This window comes from Pteronotus mesoamericanus, unplaced genomic scaffold, assembly GCF_021234165.1.
Source record: "Pteronotus mesoamericanus isolate MK-2021 breed Mesoamerican mustached bat unplaced genomic scaffold, CSHL_Meso_final contig_32, whole genome shotgun sequence".
NCBI lineage: Eukaryota > Metazoa > Chordata > Mammalia > Chiroptera > Mormoopidae > Pteronotus > Pteronotus mesoamericanus.
The window spans coordinates 15,247,014-15,270,169 of record NW_026555134.1 but is presented as its reverse complement, the minus strand read 5'-3'; the positions used below and the strand labels follow the sequence as shown (position 1 = coordinate 15,270,169).

At 37.9% G+C, this 23,156-nt stretch overlaps 1 protein-coding gene across 1 annotated transcript in view; it reads left to right on the top strand.

Moving 5' to 3' along the window:
- Positions 1-23,156, top strand: part of LOC129072519 (kelch-like protein 2) — a 79,532-nt gene that overhangs the window by 28,862 nt on the left and 27,514 nt on the right. Inside the window, 1 exon segment of the mRNA XM_054575986.1 lies at positions 19,117-19,279. Coding sequence (XP_054431961.1) covers positions 19,117-19,279 — 163 coding nt within the window.

Genomic DNA, 23,156 nt, shown 5'->3' with positions numbered 1-23,156 from the left:
AAAGTCACAAAGGATGTTTTTGACTACCAACAGCCTTTACTTCTTTTATTATTTTAGCATTCTCTTTAGATGCTTCTAGAGTTCAGCTAAAATTAGACATTACATCTTTTCTATAAAGATCAAATGTTTTATCTACATGATGTAAATGAATAATACAGATGTATGTGGAGTAGAAAATAAAAGTTTGTCTCTGAAATTGCCCTTCCCCTCATGCCAACCTCAACCCACTTACATTGACCCACTTTTCTTTCTTCAGATGATAGCCTCTGTTTGCTGTGCATTCTTTCAGACCATTTTCTATGCAGTTACACACACATGCGTACAATTTTCTTGACATAAATATGTTTTTACTATACCTGTTGTTGTGCGGCTTGCAATTTTCACTGAACAAATAAATTGTCTCGGAGTTCCTTACACATCCATACATATGGGTCTGGCTCATTCCTTTGTGTGGTACCCCAAATGTTAATCAGCAATATGATTTTTCACCTTTACAAAATGCTGTAGTGAATAACATTTTTGCACCTGCATCCAAAAATTTCTTGGGATAAATTCCTCAAAATGTAACTGGTGGGCCAAAGGGTACATGTGTATTTTAATTTTTGATAGATATGCCAAAATGCCATCTGTATAAAAGTTTATTTATTTATACTCCTTCCAACAGGTAAACTGTGTTCTGAGGGCCACAAGAAGAATTAGGTCTAATTACTTAAGAAATAATCTCTAAATTCTACTTGCACAAATAAGAAATTACGGATTCAATCTTTTGTCCCTTTGAACTTAGTTGAAATGTGCTATAAAATATTTGAATGTGGAGATTGATATCTTTGCACTTTAACTTGATAAGACTATTATTAGATCTGAAATATTAGATCTGAATACTTTTATTAGATCTGAAATATTGGCAGTCGATGGTGATCTTTCCCAGGTGGCCTAATCAACGTTTGCCTGGAAGTCTTGTCCGTGAGGTCAGGCGTTTTAAAAACCCTTGGCTGGTATTGAAGTCATGTAGAAAGCTGTGAATCCGGTGCTGAGTGAACTTCTTTTTTTTAACGTGGCGGGGAGTGTTTGGTATATGTCATGTGATGACAGTCCAACATGCTATCTCATTCTGGTCTTTTTTGTACAGTTATGCTGTTTGCTGGATTCTGTGGCATTATTTTCAACGAGACCTTATCTAGGGTTTCTTTTTCTCCTCCTTTTAAATAATTTAAGTGCATGGGCCTCATTGTGTTTTATAGCTGACCTTCAGCAGATGAATTACTGATTGTTTTCTTGGATTCACACTATGCACCACGTGGGGGAAATTGGAAAAGATGGTGGAGGCCTAGGATACTAGACTGTGAGTTCAGCCTGGAACGCTGTTTGTACTAGTTCTTTTGCTGGAGGACGCCGCTCCAGTTTCTTTTAATAAGTATCATGTTCTAGTCCTGAAGTTTTAGTCATCACAGCCTTTCAGAAAACCAAGTCTTGCCAGGCTAATTTGCCTTTCATGTATATTGTGTAGCTTTTACAGGAATACATTCAGAGTTGTATTTGACCTACTTATTAAATGCTTAACTTTCATATAGTTGCTTCGTGTGTGTGTGTGGGAAGAGGGATACCCCTTTTCAGCATAGAGGGTATCTTGGTATGTAAAGCCTTACTTTGTATTTCAATGAGAAACTTGTTTTGGAAAGGACAGTTTGGAAATAAAATCAGTTAAAATAAGCTCCCTTTTCCATACTTTTTTTCAATGAAATACAAGTAACGGTTTATCTATCATTATTTTTGTCTGCTTATATGTTTGTTGTTAAATCTTTCTTGTAAGTGCTGTTCGCACTAAGGAAAGGAGCAGTATGGTGGAAGGTGTTTGGTGTTCTTACTCATGCTCAGCTGAAGCTTGGAGTGTCCCCAGTGTAAGCTCTGCTCTGAGTGTTTCTGCCTTGAGAGTGGGAACAGAACTGTCTGTAATTCAAAGTCTTATTATTTTGGGCATATTTTCTCATTAGACTTAGAATCAAATGTCTTATCAGGTGTCCTCCCTTTTGTAAGATTCTGTTTTAGGAATAAAGTGAAGTGCAACATTAGGAGAGCAGGTAACTTAGTCTTTTACTTCGGGATTGCATGTTTTTATATAGGATTATAGTACCGCGGAACGCTGAGGTCCAGCTGTGTGCAGAGAGTCAGTGAGTGACAGAACAGGACCATAACCTTGCTTTCCGTGGTTCCTAGTGTAGGGTCCCTTCTGTGATACCTTACAGCTTCCTTATTGCACACAGTGAAAACACATACATAATAGCTGTTTGAAGTTAAGGTTGTTAACTTTGAATCAGAATGAAGGGGTGAAGTAATTTGAAAAATTAACTCCAAAGAAGGAACAATTGTTACTGTATTATACAAGTAATAGAGCTTTAATTCTTGGCTATTTAAGGTTTCCCTGTTTGTGTGTATGTTACTGTTTTTTGTTTGTTTGTTTTACATTTTTAAATTTTGGTTTTGAATTTGGGTATTTGATTTACAGTAAGGCTGGGAAATAATTTGAGCCAAGTAAATTAAAGTTTGTTTATTTTTTATAAGAGAAATAAAAGAATGTATACCATACCATGATCATGCTTTTAATTGAACTTTTTGTTGTGGTTGTTCTTGAGTAATTTAAAGTTAACTGGTGTCTAGAGTTCTCAGTTAAATTTTATAAACTTTATGAATCTGGGGACAGGCAGTAAAGCCAAAGGCTTTTAAACTTTTTGGGGTATGGTCTGCTTAGAGAATCAGATGAAAACCTGTGGATCCTTTCCCAAGTAAAGTGTACGTAAGCATATATGCACAAAGTTTTGCATACACTTTGGGAGAATTCATATACTTTGTTGTCTCTCTGCCTCCATCACTGTTAAGAATATTTGGCTTTATATACATATGAAGGGTGTCACATGAATTTATTTTCAGCTGTGCACTAGACAGTTTACATATTACTAGCAAATGAGATAGGTATTACTCCATTTTGTAAATGAGGAAGCTCAGGAAGGTTAATTAATTAGTTCAACACCACGCAGCAGCTATTAAGTTGTAATTGATTAGTGTTGCTTAAAAAGAGTTTGTAAGTTAAATAAAACTACTTTTATAACTGAAAAGTTTTTATTACCCAAAAACTATGGAAGATTTATTCTTCATTTTATCTGTTGATTATCATTTTTGGAAAGTCCTAAAGGAGCTTGAATTTCTAAAAACATTTACTTCATTGCTAAATTTGTGATTTTGTTACATACATTTTTACTTCTTAGCTTTTGGGTATTTGTTTCAGCTTGCTAAAGGTAGGTAAGAGTTTTTCACTTGATGTAAGTGTGAAAAGCAAAGGTAGGGATGTTAATAGTGACAAATATGAGTAAATTCTTTTATTCCCAACTATTGTGAGTGTTCAGCCAGCCACAAATCCTGTATACATTATAACTTTTATCATCTCAGAAGATTTTAATAAACATCTGATGATTTTGAATGGATGGGTTTTAAACGGCTCATGAAACTTAACATGTTGCATAAATTGAAATTATTTAATATAGAAAATTTCATCCTTTTAAAAAGGGAACAGTATTTATTTATGTATTTATGTATTTATTTATGGAACTGAATTTAAATGAGAGTGTTTCAAGAGACCTTTAAAATTTATTTATGGTAAGGAGCCACGAGAGTGTTTAACACAATCTCAGTACAGGAGAAAATTCAACATACTGTGTCCATTTTACTGGTGGTGTAGGGCAGGTTGGTTTTGTTTGTTTTAGAAAGGAAGTGACAGCAGTATATTGTTGTAGGGTGTTCCATCCATGAATCGTTCCTAAAAGGAGGCTGTCACTGGAAGGGCCTTCTTTTGCAGGAGGCCTGTGGATGTGGTTGACCGCTTAATCGAGAACAGCTGTTAAAGTGGAGCAACCATTAAGAAAGAATACATGTAGTGTATACTCTAGATGTTTCATTTTAATCCAAAACGCATAACTGTGCAATTGTATGCCGATTTTTTATTGTAAAACTAAGTATGGTCAGCTGCTTGGAGAGCCATGTGCTCTTTCTTGCACATACCACATCATAATGGTGCATCCATTCTCATCTTCCAGTTTTTTTTTAAGTACAGTGAGAACTGAGATGCTTGAAATGTCAGTGCAAAGTCATCTTCAAATTATACAATTTCTCTTTCATTCCTTCCATGTCTAATTTGATTAAAAAGTTTCTTTTTGCGTTACCACATTGGTCAAGTGGTTCTAAAGCAATCAACTTAGTCTTCATAGAAACAGCTCTTTTTACACTCACATTTTATTGGATTACACCTATTTATTTAGTAATAATTGCAGGTGTCATAAACAGACTTGGGAGCAAGCCCAACATGTATAAGTTGATAAAGTGCAACTCTGGTCGAGGGGCAGAAATGTGCAAGCATATCAGAGAGTATACTTTACAGAAGGGATGGGGAGATTCGGTTGCCAGCAGTCAGGTGCATAGGTGAGCAGAAGCTGGTAAAGAGTGCTTTCGCTGCATGCATTTCTGCATTGTTTAGATAAACATTGACATGAGATTCCCATGAGATGAATATTTATCTTAAAAATGGATTTTGAAGACACCCTATCAGTTAAATAGACATCGGTGGAGTATCTGCTAAGTCCTCGGTCTTATGCTAAATCCTGATGCTACAAAAAATTAACAAGGACAAAACAAAATAAATAGAGTATAGACTTAGACTGGATTTGAATTTTGGCTTTGCTAGTTAAACACCATGTGGCCTTGTCCCATGGTTATAACTGGTGTATGAGCAGGTGAGACATGCTGGGACTTACTAAATGCTTGGTTGGAATTGAGGTGTGAGTCAGAAATGAGTGGGGCCAGGAATAGAGGCGCTGATATAGGGGAGCGAGCACCCAATAAATATTTTTTAAACTAAGGGCAGCATGCAGTCCATGGTAAAAAGTTCAAGGTTGAGTGACAAATTAAGGTTTAAATAGGGTGCTGCAGGGTGGTGTTAATGGTAATAGTCCTCATAACTTTAATTAAACTATTTGATTAGAATATTCATTCTCCAGTCACACTAATGAAGTCTTTTACTCTCTATATAAGTTAGGAATACAAAACATATGAAAATAAAAAAAAAACAAAAAATGACAACACATACCTGGACAACAGTGGGGAGATTGTGGGGGCGGGGGAGGGTGGATATAGAACATGGAAGGGGATAAGTGGTGATGGAAAGATATAAAATTAAAAGATTAAAAATGAAAATAAATTTAGTATGGAGGAAGCCATTGAGGCCAGCCTGTTTGAGAAAATCTAGAGGCTTATTAAACTTGATGGACATCAAACTGGAAATAGTTTTTTAACTTTGTGTTTGGAGGTACTCTGGAAGCATTAGTAATTAAGCGACTTGTGGTTTTATATTGTATAAATAATATACAATATGTTGTATATTGGATGTATAATTTTGAAAATGTATGTCTACACAATTGAATCATTTTTGTAATTCGTGTTTTAAGCAGGTTCATGTGGTACATAAAAGGCATTATCCTGATGAACAAAAATATGACTCTATCTTGATTTATGACGTAGCATGTTATAGCAAGGTGGTAGTAATCGGAGCAGGGATGAGAAAAGTTGGAAATACACCGAAGTCCTTATTAGGTGGATTTTTTCCCTGGCTCTTTGGTCTTTACCTCATGTTGTTTAGGTGCGGCACCTGAGTGGGATAGTGAGTTTGTATCAGACCTCTACTCAGTGGTCAGAGTACTCTTTTTTTCAAACTTGTTTATGTGGTGAGAGTCCAGCATTGTTAAGTAACCTGTGGTTCTGGCATATTTGCTTTGAGATCAGCCACAGTTTTTATAAACCCTAGCATTGTTGACAGACAATTTTTAAAAATATTACCTTTTGGACCTTGATGTCTTAATCCTTTTGTCAGGTTAGTAAAATTCATGTTTCTGAAGATCATCTGGTTTCAGGATACTTGTGCCTTTCTGTACGATACAGAATTTATGAAACCTTTATTTTTTTATTTTTAAAAAATGTTCCTTTTAAGAGATTTCATTTATTTGTTTTTAGAGAGAGGAAGGGAGGAAGAAAGAGAGGGAGAGAAACATCGATGTGTGAGAGAGACATTGATCACCCCTTGCGTGCCCTGAACTGAGGACTTGGCCCTCAGCCCAGGCATGTGCCCCAACTGGGAATCAAACTGGTGACCCCTCAGTCCTCAGGACAATGCCCAACCCACTTAGCAATACCAGTCAGGGCAAAACTTATTTTTTGTAAAAAAAATTCTGTAGCTATATAACATATATTGTTCTATAACATATTCACAAGCTACTATTTTAAATTACCTTTATGAATACAACTGTAGAAATCTGGTCATGGAAATACATTTGATTTTGTTTACTTTTTTATTTTGGATTCTATCAGATAGGATTATTTCCTACTTAAAATATTATTTCCTAACATACAAAGGCCTTCCACTGCCTTCTAGTAAACCTGTTGGTGTGGGCTTAAAGCACTCATTTTTTTTTCCCCTAGTGGGGTATAATTTACATACCATAGATCTTAACTGTTCTATTTACTAAGTTTTAATAAGTGCTTACACCCATTAACCCACACCTAAATCAAGATATTCAGCATTTATAAATTCAAACCTCTTCCCAATAAATCCCTCACCCCTGACCTCAGGCAGCCACTGATAATAATTTCTACTCTGATAGATTAGTTATGCGCTTTGTTGAACTTTTTACAAATGGGATCGTACAGAATGCATTCTTTTGATGCTTGCTTCTTTGGCACAGCATAACACTTGCAAAATTCACCTGTGTTGTGGCATTTTTCAGTAGTTTACTCCTCTTTATTGCCGAGGATTCTGTTGCACAGATTTATGTAGCATGTTGATGGACATGTGTTTAAGGTTTTTGGCTGTTAGGAATAAGACTTAAAGCGCTTTGCTGAGGATCATTGAGAACAACACATATTGTATAATTAAGCTCCATTTGGGGTCAGGGAGAGGCATCAGTAAGATGGATGAAGTAATTTAATTACCTGTTAAATGTGATTTTTTTTTAAATTATTTTGTTTATCCTGTGTTTTTCTATCATGTGTTTTCTCACTTTTTATTCTCCAACAATAATTTGATCTGATCTTATAATCTTTCTCTTTTTCATGTCAAGCATAGGCTTTGAGAAATAAAGGTGGGAGATAGTGTATAAATAGTTATTACAGACAGGGTTGGGAGGAGAGAATATAAAATACTATCTTGTGAGAAATAACATACAACTGAAAAGAAGCTGTTTGTCCAAGAAGTAAGAGTGTGTAATGTGTGTGTGTAGGCATGTCTATCTGAGTGCCTGTTTTGATGTAGCATAATATTTAAGAATACAAAAAATTTTTAAAAAATTATCTGCAGCCTCTTCAGTCTTGGGAAAAAACTTGGAATAAACTTGGTAATCTTTGGGGGCCTCTGAATAATATAAATCAATTGAGAAAGAAGATGAAAAAGGAGAGGTATGGAGGAAAAGGCAGGAGGGAGAGAGGGAAGAGAGGAGAGGAGGAGGAAAGAGAGAGGGAGGAGTTGCACGTAATAAACACAGGGCCCTGGAGCTGTTGGGATTACTTCCCTTGGTCTAGGGGGTGGCTGCCGCAAAAAGGAGACAATGAAGATAAATTATTTGAAACCGGTATTTGTCAGTTATTTCGGTAGCCATCATTCACAGTTATAAATACATCCACGCAGCACCTTTGAATAGCCAGACATGTCATTAGTCCCTCATAGTAACAGATTTACCTCTTAACCTCTGTTCTTTGAATTAACTAATAATCTCAGTCCCTTAAAAATGTACTTGCTTCTTTTAATATTTTAAAAAATATTTTTGAAGCCCACTGAAGGTAATTGTTGGTCCCAGTTTTTTTTGCTTTAGACAGTGGGTTCCTGCCTCAATCTTAACATTCTTATTTAACCAGTTTAAATAGAATAGTCAATAAAATATACTTAAAAAAAAGAAACAAACAAAAGGAACCAGCCTTAATGATGAATTCCTTTCCAGAAGTCCTAAAAGCCTCATTACAGAAGGAGATTGCATGACCTCAAAATAAAATTACTATACCAGTTCCAAAATCAAAAAAATAAGTAAACAAACTCTGTTTTCGGAAGGTGGATGTCGAGACAGTGATAGTCTGTTAGTCTGTTTTTTAATTATTCATGAAATTCTGAATTTGTGGAAAGAAAGAACCCTGGATGATCAAATGGAGATTCAGAAGGAAATTTTGATCTGTAGAAGTGAAATGCATGTTCGGTTAGTCGAGAGACTGTCAGTCTTTTTTTTTTTTTTTTTGGTAGTAATTTTTGAGAGCAGGGACTAAAGGAGAAGAGATTAAAATGAATTAATTTAGATAAATGATAGTAGAAATAGAATAAAATATTTATTTGGGAAGAAGGGGCTGCCTACTTTCCATATTCCAGTCACTTTGCTAAGTACTGACCTTGTGTAGTTTATGTAATGTTCATGACAGAGGATTGATTTTTACAGATGAGAGAATTGCAGCTCAGAGGGGCTTAGTGATTTTCTAGGGTCACACCGCTAGCATGGAGCATATCAGCCTTCAAGGATAGAGTTCTTTGACTCTAGAGCCTGTGGTATGATTTCACTCTCCATTCTTTTCATACTAATTCTGTTCTGCTCCTGAGGCTAGGAACTCAGAGACAGATTCAGGGATAATGTTTACGGCTCCTGAGCCCTTCAGTGCTCGTGGACTTTGAGATCTGAAGGCCACTTTGAAGGGCAGGGGTGCTAGGACGGTGCACTCTGCACATATGTATACTAAGCGTAAGCACTAGCTGTTAGGACCTAGGTTCTAGGATGGCTGGTATATATATTCTGTTTTGTTCACCACCATATTCCTAGAACCTAGACTGGTGATTGGTATTTATTAAAGCTGAATAAATATTTGTCAGATAAATAGCAAGGGATTGCCCGTGAGAAGCGGCCAGCCCTGTTTGATTCATGGAAGCTGAGCCAGGGAGGAGGTCCTGGCAGGAATGGGACAGGAAGAGAAGAGCCTGGGAAGAAGCACTCTGCATCTTCTGGGCAGGAACCAAGGACAGAATTTCAGCCTCCGGGGAAACTGGTCAGTGCACAGCACAGTAGGGCTATGTTACTGATACCCATTGGATGGACCCTCATTAGAGGTAGCGAGGGGCATGTGGGCTTGAACTGGGTCTGGGGAACAGAGGATCACAATGCCCAAGGTCGTGTTAGGACTGGGTTAAGCTGCTTAAGTTAAGGCCCAGACATTCTCTCTAATTAGAGGCGGGATTGGATGCAGATTCAGTGCTGCAGGCTGGGGAACCCTTGGATGAAAGGGCAGGGAGCCTTGCTGTCTTAGAAAGATCAGTGGACCGTTTTTTTCACTTTCTTATGTCTACTCTGTGTCAAAAAAGAAATCTTGTGGAAATGTTTAGTTGTTTGTTCTTTCTGTCTCTGTCAACATACTTATTTTTCAATTTCCTTGAAATTAAGAGAACTTGATGTCCATTAAGTTTTCCTAATATGATTAAAGCTGTGTGTCCATTTAATTTGATAATATGAATGTATATCACAAATATTTTAGAAATATTAGATTTATAAAAACCATTATTAGCCTTCATTGTCTGTCACTGTTTATAACTTTTCATCATGTGTATTCAACATAAGTTACTTAATTGTTGCCGTAAAGATTTAACATCTTCAGTTGTTTCTGGTTTTTTCCCCCCTACTCTTATAAGTAATGCTAAAATAAAATTCATGGATTGTAACCTATTTCAGTTTTGTGAACTAGTTTCTCAGGGTAGGTTTCCAGAAACATACTTCCAGGGTTAAAGTCTAGTTTACAGTGATGATAAAAATGTGCTAGGGGCCAAGGCTTCCTGTGTATACCTTGACCTGAATGTATGTGTCGTTTAAAAAAAAAATGTGTCAATAGTGATAAAATGTGCCCTCTCATTATTTTAATTCGTGTTTATCTGACAATTAGTGAGGTATCAAATATTTTTCCCATGCTCGTATGCTGTGTTTGTTCTTTTCCAAATTGGCGCTGATTATATCTTTACTTTGGAAATATTTGGTTAAAAACGAAAGCAATCTTATGCTCATTGTGAATGGTCCAGATAGAATATCACCTTGTGAGGGAGAGAGGAAATCTGGTATTCCATGGTCATAGGGTTGACTGTTCAATTTAATTGAAGAAAAAAGTCCTTACATTAGAACTAATATACTACTTTGGTCATGTGCTAGGCACTGTATTGAATGGTTGACCATCTAATTTGACTTTTTCAACAACTCTACAAGATAGGTGCTGTTTTCATTATATATTTGAGCCACTGTTGAATAAGTTGGCCATTTAGAGAAACCTTGGGTTAAAAATAATGGAAAAAACATCTGTAAAAGGATAGTATAGGAGAGGTAGCTTTCGGGCAGGCCCCGCAATTTTTTTTTCCCCAGACTACCTTTCCTTTTCCCCTTCATTTATTATACCATTGGAAATGACATTACTTACAGATGTATTCTGCTGAAGAGTTGGCCTGTTAAAACTTTAAATGCCTCTGGAAAGGATTTGTCCTGAAAGGTGATGCACTATTAACCATTAATCTGAGTGATTAATAAGATGGTTTTCCTTTTGACCCTGCTGGCAGTAGCTATCCCGAGGGATTGACGTTGGGGAAGGGTTAAGGGGGAGGGGAAGGGAACCTAGGTGTATTGAGAGGATGAAACACTTAGCAGTCAGGAAAAGCAGATCTGGGTAGAGAATCATAGCTGGGTGCACAGAGCAGAGGCCTGGCCCCTGGCGGCCGAGGTTTCGAGCTTTGAGATGTAGAAGTGCGGTTGAGGTGGCACGATGCCAAGGGCAAGCACTTCCTGTTTTGAAACTGTACTGGGCCAGGCCTGCCTCCCAGAAAGAGGAAGGAAACTTCTTTCTTCTTCCCTGCACCCCATACCCTCTGAGGTCACAGCAGTAAGGTAGTAATATTATGTTCATTGATATTGTCGTGTGCAACTACTTTTAACACTGCTTTTGTGAGTAAAGGTTCAATGAGCATCAACAGCCAATTGAGAAAATAAATTTGTGAAACATGACTTATTCATAAACTGGGGATCTAATGCAGATCATAGAAGATGTATGTTATTGAAAGTTATAGGTTATATATCATAATGAGGCTCTTTTAGTTCAACGTCAGATAGCTTAAGTGTTGGGATAATTTCTTCCCTCTGCTCTTAGTCTTTGGACAGCTACTTCCTTGTTTCTTTTCACATCCTTTCTGGCATGCAAGTTCCTTCCATGTTAAACAAACAGGTGCTTCTGATATGAATATAAAATAGCTTGGAAATTAATAAAAATCTGCTTTTAGCAGTGCACTTACTGTAAATAGTGACTGAATTGTGAATTTCATGTCTGCGTTTTTTCATAGACATCTGGAAATCTTATATATGGAGCAATCAGACCCATTGGTCATATCTTCCCATAAACACACTGCTAATGGCTAAGGATTTAAGAGACTTACTATATAAATTATTTCCCCCAATGGAATAAATAAATACCAAAGCTGGGAATAAAGTACAGATCCTAATAGCCAAGCAGAAGGAATGTACTTGTCTAAGTGAAACAATTTTATGTGTAATTTGGCTTGTCAAACAACATGAAGTAGATGAAAGCATCTTACTTTAAAATGTGCAGCTGGTGTAAGAGTGTCATCTGGGTGCTAATTGTTTGGCTCGGCTGTCTTCCGTGTCTAGTGTTCTACTTGTCTTCGCTAATCAGCGGTAGCTTTCCCCCTACTTCTTTGCTTATTGCAGAAAACATCTCCACAGAATAAAATTTTTAGGCTTTTATGTGTCTTATGTTGGAAATCAACATCTAAATGAAAATATTTTTTTTCTATTTAACAAAATGATAGCATTCAAAGTTGTTTATTTAATTAGCTGGCCATGTTCTTTTACTCCATGTTTCTCCAAGCCCTTAAGATATTGCTGTTCACATGAACAAGAAGAGTGATGGGTAGAGCTTACTTATTGTATAAAACACTAGCTTGATGATCAAAGGCAGTTGAGACTCATTACTCAGAGGACAGGCCAAACTGAGGCACTCTCTGTTGAGTGGTGGGTGCTCGTCGCTAAATAAATAGCTCCGCTTACCCATTTCTGCACTGGCTAGAATTATAAAGACCCAGAAAGGAGCATTCCTTTATTCCTTCTTCTTGACTTTCATTTAAATAATTTGTGATCACAGAAATGGTATATATTCATTAAAGAAATTTTAGAAAATAAAAATAAAAAGAAACAGAAAGCCCTCATACTATCTCCAGAAATAATCCTTCTTAATAATTGTGGTATAGTCCTCTAATACTGTCTGTGTTTTTCTACATGTATGTTTACAAAAAAGGGGGGTTCATACGGTATATTCTGTTTTGTAATTAGCTTTTTATACTAAATATATTGGGAACATTTTTCAAGTCTTAAATATTTGTCTACAGTATCTCAATACAAAGTTCAATTTTATTGATATTATAGAATTCATCTGTCTCTTGTTATTGGACATTAAGTTCTTTTCATTTTTAAAATTATTTTTTGGGAACATAGATGTTTATTGTATTTTCTTCATTACCACTTAGTCCCCTTACACAGCACTGTAATCTTATTTTTATAACTAAGTATATCTACATTCAAGTTTGTCCCATGGTTCCCCTGGAAGCAAGGCTTTTGGGTGGCTAGTTTATTGGGTAAGTGATCCAAGAGAGCAATAGTGAATGAATGGGGAATTTAAATTGGAAAAGAGGGAAAAGCAATTCAAAATGAGGTGTAGTTCTGGCCACGGCTAAATGTAGCATGTTTATTTTCACTAGGACCTTTTGAGGAGCCTTATGAAGTTTGTCTGAGAGCTTGGGGTGTAAAAAGGGGAAGTATTTATCCATCATCCTCCTTTGGACCATTGGTGATTGGTCAAGGGTGGTCCCATTTTTCCCTCTGAGATTCCAGATTCGGGAAGTGTAAGTCCCCAGTACTTTCCTGGATGGGAAGCCAGAGAGAGGTTTGGAAGAGGTTTGGTGACATCTTCATAAAGGTGATCAGTGTCCACTTGGACTTGGTAGCTGCAGTGGCATCCTGAGCAAGAGCGGGTTTGCAGTGGGATACAAGTGTTCCTTACCAGTTTGTGTTTCTGGGTGAAAGGACATCTAAAATTGTATCTCTTAAATGTTTACAAGAGTAACAAATTACTCTATATTCAGGTTGATTCATTTATTAGGCACCTGGATATTCTTCTAGTTCCTGAGGATACAACAGGAGGTAAAAGAGATGTTACCCTACTGTTAAAGAGTGGAGATTCTTTTTCAGGGAGAGACAGTACACATGGGAGCAAATTCATAAAATCATTTTTGACAGTGGTAAGTGTTATGAAGCAGATGAAATGGAGCAATGTTTTAGCAGTGAGCAGAAAAGGTCTGAGACCATGGTGAGAACAGCAGGGTCTAGTGGAGAAGCTTAGGGGCAATGGAGGAGACCTAAAGGAGAAGCATGTAGGGAGGAGCCTGCAGGAAGGAGAGTTGACCTGGGCCTCAAGACAAACTCCCTGCTTTACATTTTTTCTTAGGGCATGGAAGACCCAAGAGGTATGTTTAAGCTTCTGGAATGTGGCTCTTCCTTAGTGTATACACTATATGGGAATTAATCACTTTGATTTAGATTCTTAGACTATATCATTAACATTCAGAACATATAGCAAATATAATTACTTTTTCTTTGATGTTTTAGAAAACATTTCAAGATCTTAGAGTACCTTAAGGTTGTTTTCATCAGTCTCAGGGTTAATACCAGGAAAGCATATGAAAAAATGAAGCCAATGTAAATTTTCCGTTACATTATGTTTTGTGGCGGGGGGTTTATTGCATCAATGTAATTTACCTCATACAAGAAACAGTACTATTCAACTCTGTGTGCTCTACAGAGCTCAGAAAAATTTGGTTTAGAGATATAAATTTATTCTCCAGACCTCTTGTTTATTCTTCAGACCTCTTAGTTACAATGCCCAAGATATTTTTGTGACTTAAATAGGAAATTAAGAGACTACCTCTTTACATTGCCAGGTTTTTGTCACGTTTGTTACTAATCCTATAGTTTATCCACTTTGTAGAAAATAAGCAATGAGATATGCTAGCCCCAGATTAAAGCACATTCTTCCCAGAGATATCTGATCAAGATGGCAGCATAGGTAAACATGGCTAGCCTCCTTGCACAACCACATCAAAATTCCAACAAAATTATAAAACAACCATTACACAGAACTGTCAGAAATCCAGTTGAATAGAAGTCTGACAGCTACAGAATTTTAAAAAAACACATACATCCAGACTGGGAGGAGGGGCAGAGACAGAATGGGTTGGTACCACATCCATGTGTGGTGGATAAAAATTCAGGAGTGATATCTTGGGAGCAAGGCGTCCCAGCCCCACACCAAACCCTCCCAGCTCAGGTCCCAGTGCCAGGAAGCTAAGACCCTGTAACTTCTGGCTGCAAAAATCAGCAGGGATTGAGTCCGTGGAAGAAATTTTTGGAGTCCCAAGCAGTTTCTCTTAAAGAACCCACACACAGACTTACTCAGACTCACTCCCTCTGAGCTCCAGCACTGGAGTAGCAGCTTGAAACGCACCAGGGGCATACAGGAAGGAACTGAAATGTCTGACATCAAGGTGAGACCTGGGGGACAGCTTACTCACAGAGAGAAAGGCGGGCAGAGGCCATTGCCCCTTTTCTGAACCCTCTCCTCACAGAGCCACAGAGCCAGCAGACAGGTGCCATATCTGAGACTCTACCAACCTGGCTAACACTGGTTGCCCTGCCTGGAAGATCCCTTGAGGCTCCATCCCTCCCAACTTACAGGTTCACTCAAGCTGTTAAAAGTGGCTTTTCTCTATGAATGGTTGGTCTTGGCTTGTGCTTCACAACTTTCTAAATCCTCTCAAACAAGCAACAGCTGGCCACAGTGAGCCCCAAGCCCCCATACCTCTTGCTAAGTGGCCCCAGGTCTGGCACTAGCAGCAGCCAGCTTAGATTCACAGCTTGGCTTTGCCTGGGAATCTCCAAGCCTAGCACAAGTAGCAGCCATCTCAGATTGCTTTATAGCTCATTCAGGGTGGTCCTGGGCAGAACACAGTTTGGAGCTAACCTTGGCCTGCACCACCGGGAAACCCCAGGGCCAGCATACTTAGTGGACAGCTACAGACTATATTGGAGCACCACCACCCTGCCCCTGCCCCTGCCCAGCTGATCCTCCACGGAGGGCGGAGGTTGGTTGTCAGTGGTCACAGCCAGTCCTTGTAGCTGACTGGCCTGGGTAAATACCTCCCATTGACCTGCCAAAAGTAACCAAGGCTCAACTACAAGAGGAGGGTGTACTCAGCCCACACGAAGGCAGCACCTCGAGTACCCAGCTTGGGTGATACTGGAGGCTGTGCCACTGGACCCTACAGGACACCTACTGCATTAGGCCACACTACCAAGACACAGAGTCGAAGCAGCTCTATCTAATACATAGAAACAAACACAGGGAGGCTGCCAAAATGAGGAGACAAACATGGCCCAAATGAAAGGACAGATCAAAAGTCCAGAAAAAGAGCTAAACAAAATGGAGATAAGCAATCTATCAGATGCAGAGTTCAAAACACTGATTATAAGGATGCTCAGGGAACTTAGTGAGGACCTCAACAGCATAAAAAAAGATCCAGTCAGAAATGAAGGATACATTGATTGACATAAAGAACAATTTACAGGGAAACAGCAGTAGAATGGAAGAAGCCAAGAATCAAGTCAATGATTTGGAACAGAAGGACGCAAAAAACCAATCAGGACAATCAGAATGCTTGGAGTTCCCATAAGACTGTCAGCTGATTTCTAAAAAGAAACTTTGCAGTTTAATGGGGATAATGAGGTATTATTACTTGCCAAGATTTTAGCACAGTGCCTGACATGGTAATTACTCAGGAAATGGAAACAACTCTTAAGAATGCATTGTTGAAATTATTATTATCTTTATTACTCTTACTGGAAGAATAATATTGGAGATTTAGAACTCAGATAAGCACATTCTGCACCTTGAAATGGGGCTCAAGATAATGGAATGGACAATAAACCAAAGAGTTGGTGAATTTGATTTTAGCTTCAGCTTTCCCCTGGCTAGCTATATGACTTGGTTAAGTCATTTGCCTCTCTTGAGGGTTTGGTTTCTTCATTAGACAAATAAGGAGGTTTGATTTGATTTGATTATCAAAGGCTGCCAGCTGTTTTGAGTGGTTCTGATTGTGGGATATGGGTCATCACAAATTTGGAGCATTTTTTATTTTGTTTGGTTTACCTGGCTATCCAAATAATACACAAAGTAATCTAGAATGTTGATGTGGCCATAGCTGCTTTCTTGTTTTCATCATGAGTGACTAATGGTCACCAGGGGCCATGTTAGTAAGCCTGGGACAATTTTGAACTGTTTTTGAAGCTATATGTAATTAATTTCTTAATTAGGAGCTGTTGATGTTTAGTGCTAGTAAAATTGCATCATAAAACTGAGGCATTTTTGAAGAATTTAGTGTCAAAAGGAAAAGATGAATAAACTTGTTTTATACATGTGACTAACATGTAAGGTATATTTCATATATGCTTGCCAAGCAGGGAGGCACTTGACTCATCATTGCCATCTATAAAAAATTCCTAAGAATTTCTAGCCGCATGGCCTACAATTAAAATAACTTTCATGTTCTTGATTTACTTGTTTTATTCTTTCCAGATCTGAGATTATATAGTTTTATGCATTTCAGTCTCTTGATAAGGTAGATCTGGATTTGGTAGTGATGAAGTTGAAATTAAGCAAGATAAGAATTTTAAAGCCTTTTATGGGTGCTTTTTAAAATGGATGCGTATATAAGTGTGAATGTATATGTGTATGCTGGTATAGCATGAGCCGATCACTAATTTTTTTCACTTAAGAAATTATCCCACTTGTACAGTTTTCTTATTCTTTTGAATGACTGCAGAGTAGTCCATTGAATAGATTCTTTTAAGTAACCAGTGTCTTTATGATGGACATTTAGGATTTTTTCTAACATCTACTATACCTACAATAATTCTCTAATGATTGCCTTGTACAAATGAGAGTTTGTGCGTTAGTGTATCTGTAAGTTAAGTTGGGTCAGAAGATATGGGCATTTGTAATTTTGATTGAAATAGAAAATTACTCTTCATGGAAGTTGAACCAATACAGGATGGGCAAAAAGTAGGTTTACAAGTTATATGGAAAATAATACAATAATTAATAACCAATAATACAAGAATAAACTGTTTTGTGTTCTCACAACTGTAAGCCTCCTTTTGCCAATCTCTGTATACAGCCACAGTGCACGAGTGAGCCTGTTTCTGCGCAGTCACTTTTTTCCCTCTAAGTACCTCTGTCTTTCTGTACTATCAAGTAATTTGAATACTCCTGTACTACACTATGTTTTCTCTGGGAAAATGCTAATTAGATGGGTGCTCATTATGTGCAAATTTCACAGAGATTAAATCTTACACTGAAGACCACTTTCTTAACTCTACTTACGGCTGAATTAAATGGCTGCATTGTTAGGCAACTTGGAGTGTACTTTACGTTGCTTCAGAGCACAATTATACCAGTGTAGGAAATCCTTCAATATGCAAATTATCTCGACTAAAGTCTCCCATGGAGATTTATTCTCATAACATAAGGAAACACACTATGCATATTATATAGAAGGCTTGGCTATAAATAGCACTTTATTTTTTTTTAATTCAGAAGGAAAAGGCATTATTTTTAGATACTGTTTTTATGTTATCAAAAAAATGAATATTAGTTGGTGGAGGCTGACTGAAACACAAGATATCCTCTTAGTCCTTTATTCATGAGCATTTGATTATGTACGTGGTGGCGCACACACACAGCCTGTAGATTTGACAGTTAAAGCTTCTGTGGATTCTTTAAGAAAACAGAGTGGGTCATGTTACAGAAAGACACGGTGCACTCTTTCTCTTCCACATTTAGGACTTTATACACAGATTTAAGAAAATTGTAAAAGATATTCAAAACTATTATTTCTTTTTTCTCTTTGGGCTGCATATTCGCTGATACGAAAGTCATTATTGAAATGAACAGACGTTTTATTTATTTTTTTTATGCTAATGTGGTCCTTTCTAAAATTGACCACTTTTCTAATACTGAGCTTTTTTCCCCTGTTTGCTTTTATAAAAGAACAGATGTTCAAGAACTTCTTTTTTATGAAGTTTTCCTTCTGAGTTTGACTTTCAGATATCTTCCTTAACACATCACTGTAGTAATTCACTTATAAGGAAAAATGTTTTTATTACTGACCTATTTGAAAAGCAGCTGTAGTGTTAGATGTAATATTTACAGTGAAGATACTGGCTAAGTCCCATAGACTGCCCCATTAAAGAAAATTAATTAAAGAAAATTTCTTGGAGTTACTCAGATAAAAACACAAAATAAAAAGTTATTATTAAGCAATTAGCTTTTATGTTTTCTTTTTCAGCATATATGTTACCTTCTAGAAACACTATCTGCTTATAGCTAGACACTGTGGAATTTAAAGTTGTTCTAGCCCCTGAGGAAAGCTGTTCGCTGTGTTGTTCAGACAGTGGAAGGACAAAGTGAGGTTTTGTTTTGGTGCATGTTACTCTGGGCTCACCCCTGCTCCACAAATCACTGAAGCTCATGCCTGTTCAAGCTAAGGCAACAAAATAGTTTTCCCTGAACCATAGTACCCCCTAGCATCCTAACAACTTTACGTTTTTAAAACTCCAAGGAACATTTCGTTTATGCTTTTAAGAACAACTATTATATCTGGTATGGTCTAATTTCTATGTATTCTTAAGACTAAGAAGAGACCTTTGAAAGAGTCCATAGACATTTTTGGGAATGTGAAGAAGCATCACTCTTTTTTTTTTGCAAATAATTGTTACATTACTTTTCTGTGTTTGTGTCTGGATGCAGATCATAAACTATGGCTAGACGTCTTGTGCTCTATGTAGAAATGATAGTGACAGGGTTTTTCCAGCCTATTGCCTAACCATGCTTAACTGTGTGTTGCAGGTGCTTCTCCCAGCCGCTGGCCTGTTACAGTTACAGGATGTGAAGAAGACTTGCTGTGAATTTTTGGAATCTCAACTTCACCCTGTCAACTGCTTAGGAATTCGGGCTTTTGCTGATATGCATGCGTGCACTGACCTCCTGAACAAGGCCAACACCTATGCAGGCAAGTCAAATAGACATCCGCTGAGTTAGAGACCAGGAAGAATCTGGTAATCTTGAGTTACGCAATTAATCTAGAGTGATTTCTGGAAAGTCATATCCCATTTCTGGATCTGGGCTTTATAAATATACATTAAAAAGGTTATAATGGTAGCACTGCATAATTGAAGCGTGCTCATAAAATTCTGAACTTAAAAAAAGAAAATCCCACCAGAAATTGGTATTCGGCCTAAGTAATAGAACAGCTAGTTTTATGCAAGTATTGAATCCTTGTGTGTTTTTCTTTCATATTTTTAAATACTCATATAAGAAAATATTTACATATGGAATGAAGTCATTTTATCTCTGTGGCTTTTGACACCCTCCTTTTGAATCCATTAAAACAATCTTGTGGCTTAAAAATCTTCAAAGCAATCAAAATAGATGCCTTTGGGTAGAGTAGAAAAGTAGATTCAATATAGGCAGCCTCTCTTAGACAGTGGTTTCCAGGATCTTGTATGTGTGGCAGAGGGAGGGCTCATTGCTGTTGTCAAGGAAGCCATAACTTGGTTGCTATGTAGGACCCTGAGATCTCTTCAGCCAAGGGGGAGAAATTCTTGTTATGGCTTTGGATGCAACTAAAGTACACAGAAGTAACCAATAACTTATTTTTCTTTCAGTTTGTAAACTTAAAATATTTTAAAAGTGATTATTAGGAATTTTCTGTTTCTTTAACCATCTTTCTGGGAGGTATATCTTGTGGAAGTTATAGTCCACCATCAGTCCTCTGTATCTGTGAGATCTAGTAGGGTGAGTTACTATAGGACCTTCCATGACCACTGCCTCTTAGTGAGCTCTGTAACCCCTCCTTCTCCAGCCTTCAAACGTGAGAGCCCCTCTTCTAAACTATGCTTCACCGCGTTTACTCTGATGAGTAAGAGACATTTTGACACATAGACCTGGGGGGTGGGTGTGGGGGTGTGTGTGTGTGTCTGTGAGTGATGAGTAAGAGACATTTTGACACATAGACCTGGGGGGGCGGGGGGAGGGTGGGGTGTGTGTGTGTGTGTGTGTGTGTGTGTGTGTGTGTGATGAGTAAGAGACATTTTGACACATAGACCTGGTGAGAGGGGTGTGGGTGTGTGTTGGGGGGGGGGTGTGCACACATGTGTGCACATGCAGGGCACTGGAAAGGCAAAGTATTTCCAGGTTTCCTGTTGCATTTATTGAAGAAATAATGGTATAAGGTAGTTAGTTGAAAACAAAAAAACAACGACAAGAAATGCTTCAGTAAAACACAATAGGTCTAGTAAATTTAGCTTTATAGATTTCTACTGGGTGGCCTGATTTAGCCTATCTACCCTTTGTAAAATTGTTTCAGTAGAAAAATGTGGTCCAAGTTCCACAAAGCTTATTTATGGATGAACTTTTAGGACACAACCCTTTTGTAAGTTGGGGAATACCTGTCATATTAATGATATTCACATAATCCTTTTGAGTGGGATGAGGCATTTTAAGAAAAATCAAGGACAAATTTGAATCCATTCGTGTGTTCCCATACAACCAATTCTGTTCTTCAGCAAATAGAAAATATTCCTTTTAAACTCGTAAGGTCCATTAGCTGCTACACATAATGTGCCTGTTTTAAGTAGTTTTTATTAGGAAAATCAAGGAAGCGTATATATTTTTTGATAGTTTTTTCCTGCATAAAGCAATCACTAACATATCTTTCTTGGGCTGCTAGTTGTCTCTAAAGTGCTTGATAAATGTTACTGACTCTTAAGAGATAGGAAGAGGGGCTGGGAAGAAAACAAATAAAGCAGGATTAATTGAAAAGATGTCCAGATATATGTTTTACATGATGTGCTAGAACTCATAGTTTTACTCTGTCAGACACAACTCATTTACTGTGCTTTCAGGAAATAGGTTTTTTAATTTCTTTTTTTAATTTAAAGTCTTATTATAGTATACTACAAAATATGAACAATTTTCCACCAAAATTAGAGCATCTCCATATTTTAGTTTGTAGAGTCCTTCTTTGTAATTATGCCAAGATTTTTTTGTGGAAAAGTTATTGTCACTTTCCGAAAAACTATAAAGAAAAATTGGGTTTTTGTCTTTTTAAAAAGATTTCATTTACTTTTAGAGAGAAGGGAAGGGAGGGAGAAAGAAGGAGAGAGAGAAACATTGATTGGTTTCCTCAACCGGGCCTGCAGCCCAGGCATGTGCCCTGACTGGGAATGGAACTGGCGACCTTTCGATTCGCAGGAACAATGCCCAACCCACCGAGCCACACCTGTCTGGGCCCATTCTCTTCTTGCTCCGAACTCTCATTAATCTGTTGATGCATCCCAGGCTTGTCCAGGCACCTCACACTGCTCTTTTCTTAGCCTTTCCTCTGTGCTTGCGCACTGGTCAGCTGTTTTGTATGTCCAGCTTTTACATGTGTGCCTTCTCTTCCATTGTCTTAAGTGAAGCTTTGCTTTCCCCCGACACTGCATGTTGGGGCAATCTTCTTTAAGGGACCATTCCCCTGACTCACTGGGGGTTTGTGTAGAAGGGTGTCTGTCTCCTGCAGACCATTGGTCTGTCATTGTCACCATGCTCAGTTCTGCACTGCTGGCTGGTTCTCATTCTGCAGCATTCTCTCTGTGGCCCATTTTCTCTCTGGGCCTTCGGGCATACTTCTGTCTTTGGCACTTAGGTTGTCTCTTCCCACTACTCTTGATTTTCCCTGCCACCAGCAACTTCCAAATACGTTCTGGCTCCTTTGAGACCCCCTTTCATCGTTCCTTGTGACTACCACCTGTCCTCCAGAAATCTGCTTGCCACGGTAGACCACAGTTCCAGAGCATGAAGTACCTTGTTGGTATTTGGAACTCCAAGGTCTCATCTTTTGTGCTGAACATGTTCCTACCTTTTCCTGTGCTTATGTTTCTTCATAAATATATACTCTCTGGTCCCAGTTTCCCCAGCTATCTCTTGGCTGCTCAGTTAAGACCCAGTGGTCAGTCACTTGAGAGCTACCTTCTTTATGTGCCTGGCACTGCCCAGACTGCTGAGGGTGACAGGCTCAGTACAATTGAATCTCTGCTTACAAGGAGTTTATAGGCCAGTAATAGTCAACTTACACCCAAATTTAGTGTATTCAGATTATGCTTCATTCTCTGTAAAAGCAGTTCTCATAACAGTTTCTTCTGCAATCACTCCACTTCAGTCGTTTGCCCACTTTTCTATAATTTAGGCTAGGAATCACTGCTTGGGGTAAACATCTGTCAAAATAGGTTCATGATTTTGGAAGCCGCCCTTTTGAAATGAAACTTGTGTTGAGACAGTGGTTTTAACAATAGTATTACTAGTTTTGAGACAGTGGTTTTAATAACGGTATTACTAGTTTTGACTATGTGATATGCATACCAAAGAACAGATGATGATTATTCAGGATCTATTGCAATGTTAATTGACTGATACAGAAGATTTTTTTCTTTGGAGAACTGTGAAAGCATTTGGTATATAGCAGTTTTTTAAAAAATCAAATTTACCATCTTAATAATTTTTTAAAAGATTTTATTTATTTATTTTTAGAGAGAGGGGAAGGGAGGGAGAAAAGGAGAGAAATATCAGTGTGTGTTTGCCTCTTGTGTCCCCTCTACCAGAGACCTGGCCTGCAACCCAGGCATGCACCCGACTGGGAATCGAACTGGCGACCCTTTGGTTCACAAGCCGGCACTCAGTCCACTGAGCCACACCAGCCAGGGCTGATGTACAGTACTTCTAGATTGAATTTATGCCAACTTAAATGACACTTCTTAAAAGAATGAACCATTTTTATATTCTTGCATTCATTATGGCCCTCATATATGCCCTAGCAAACTACATGCAGTCTCTGTGTTCTTCTTTAT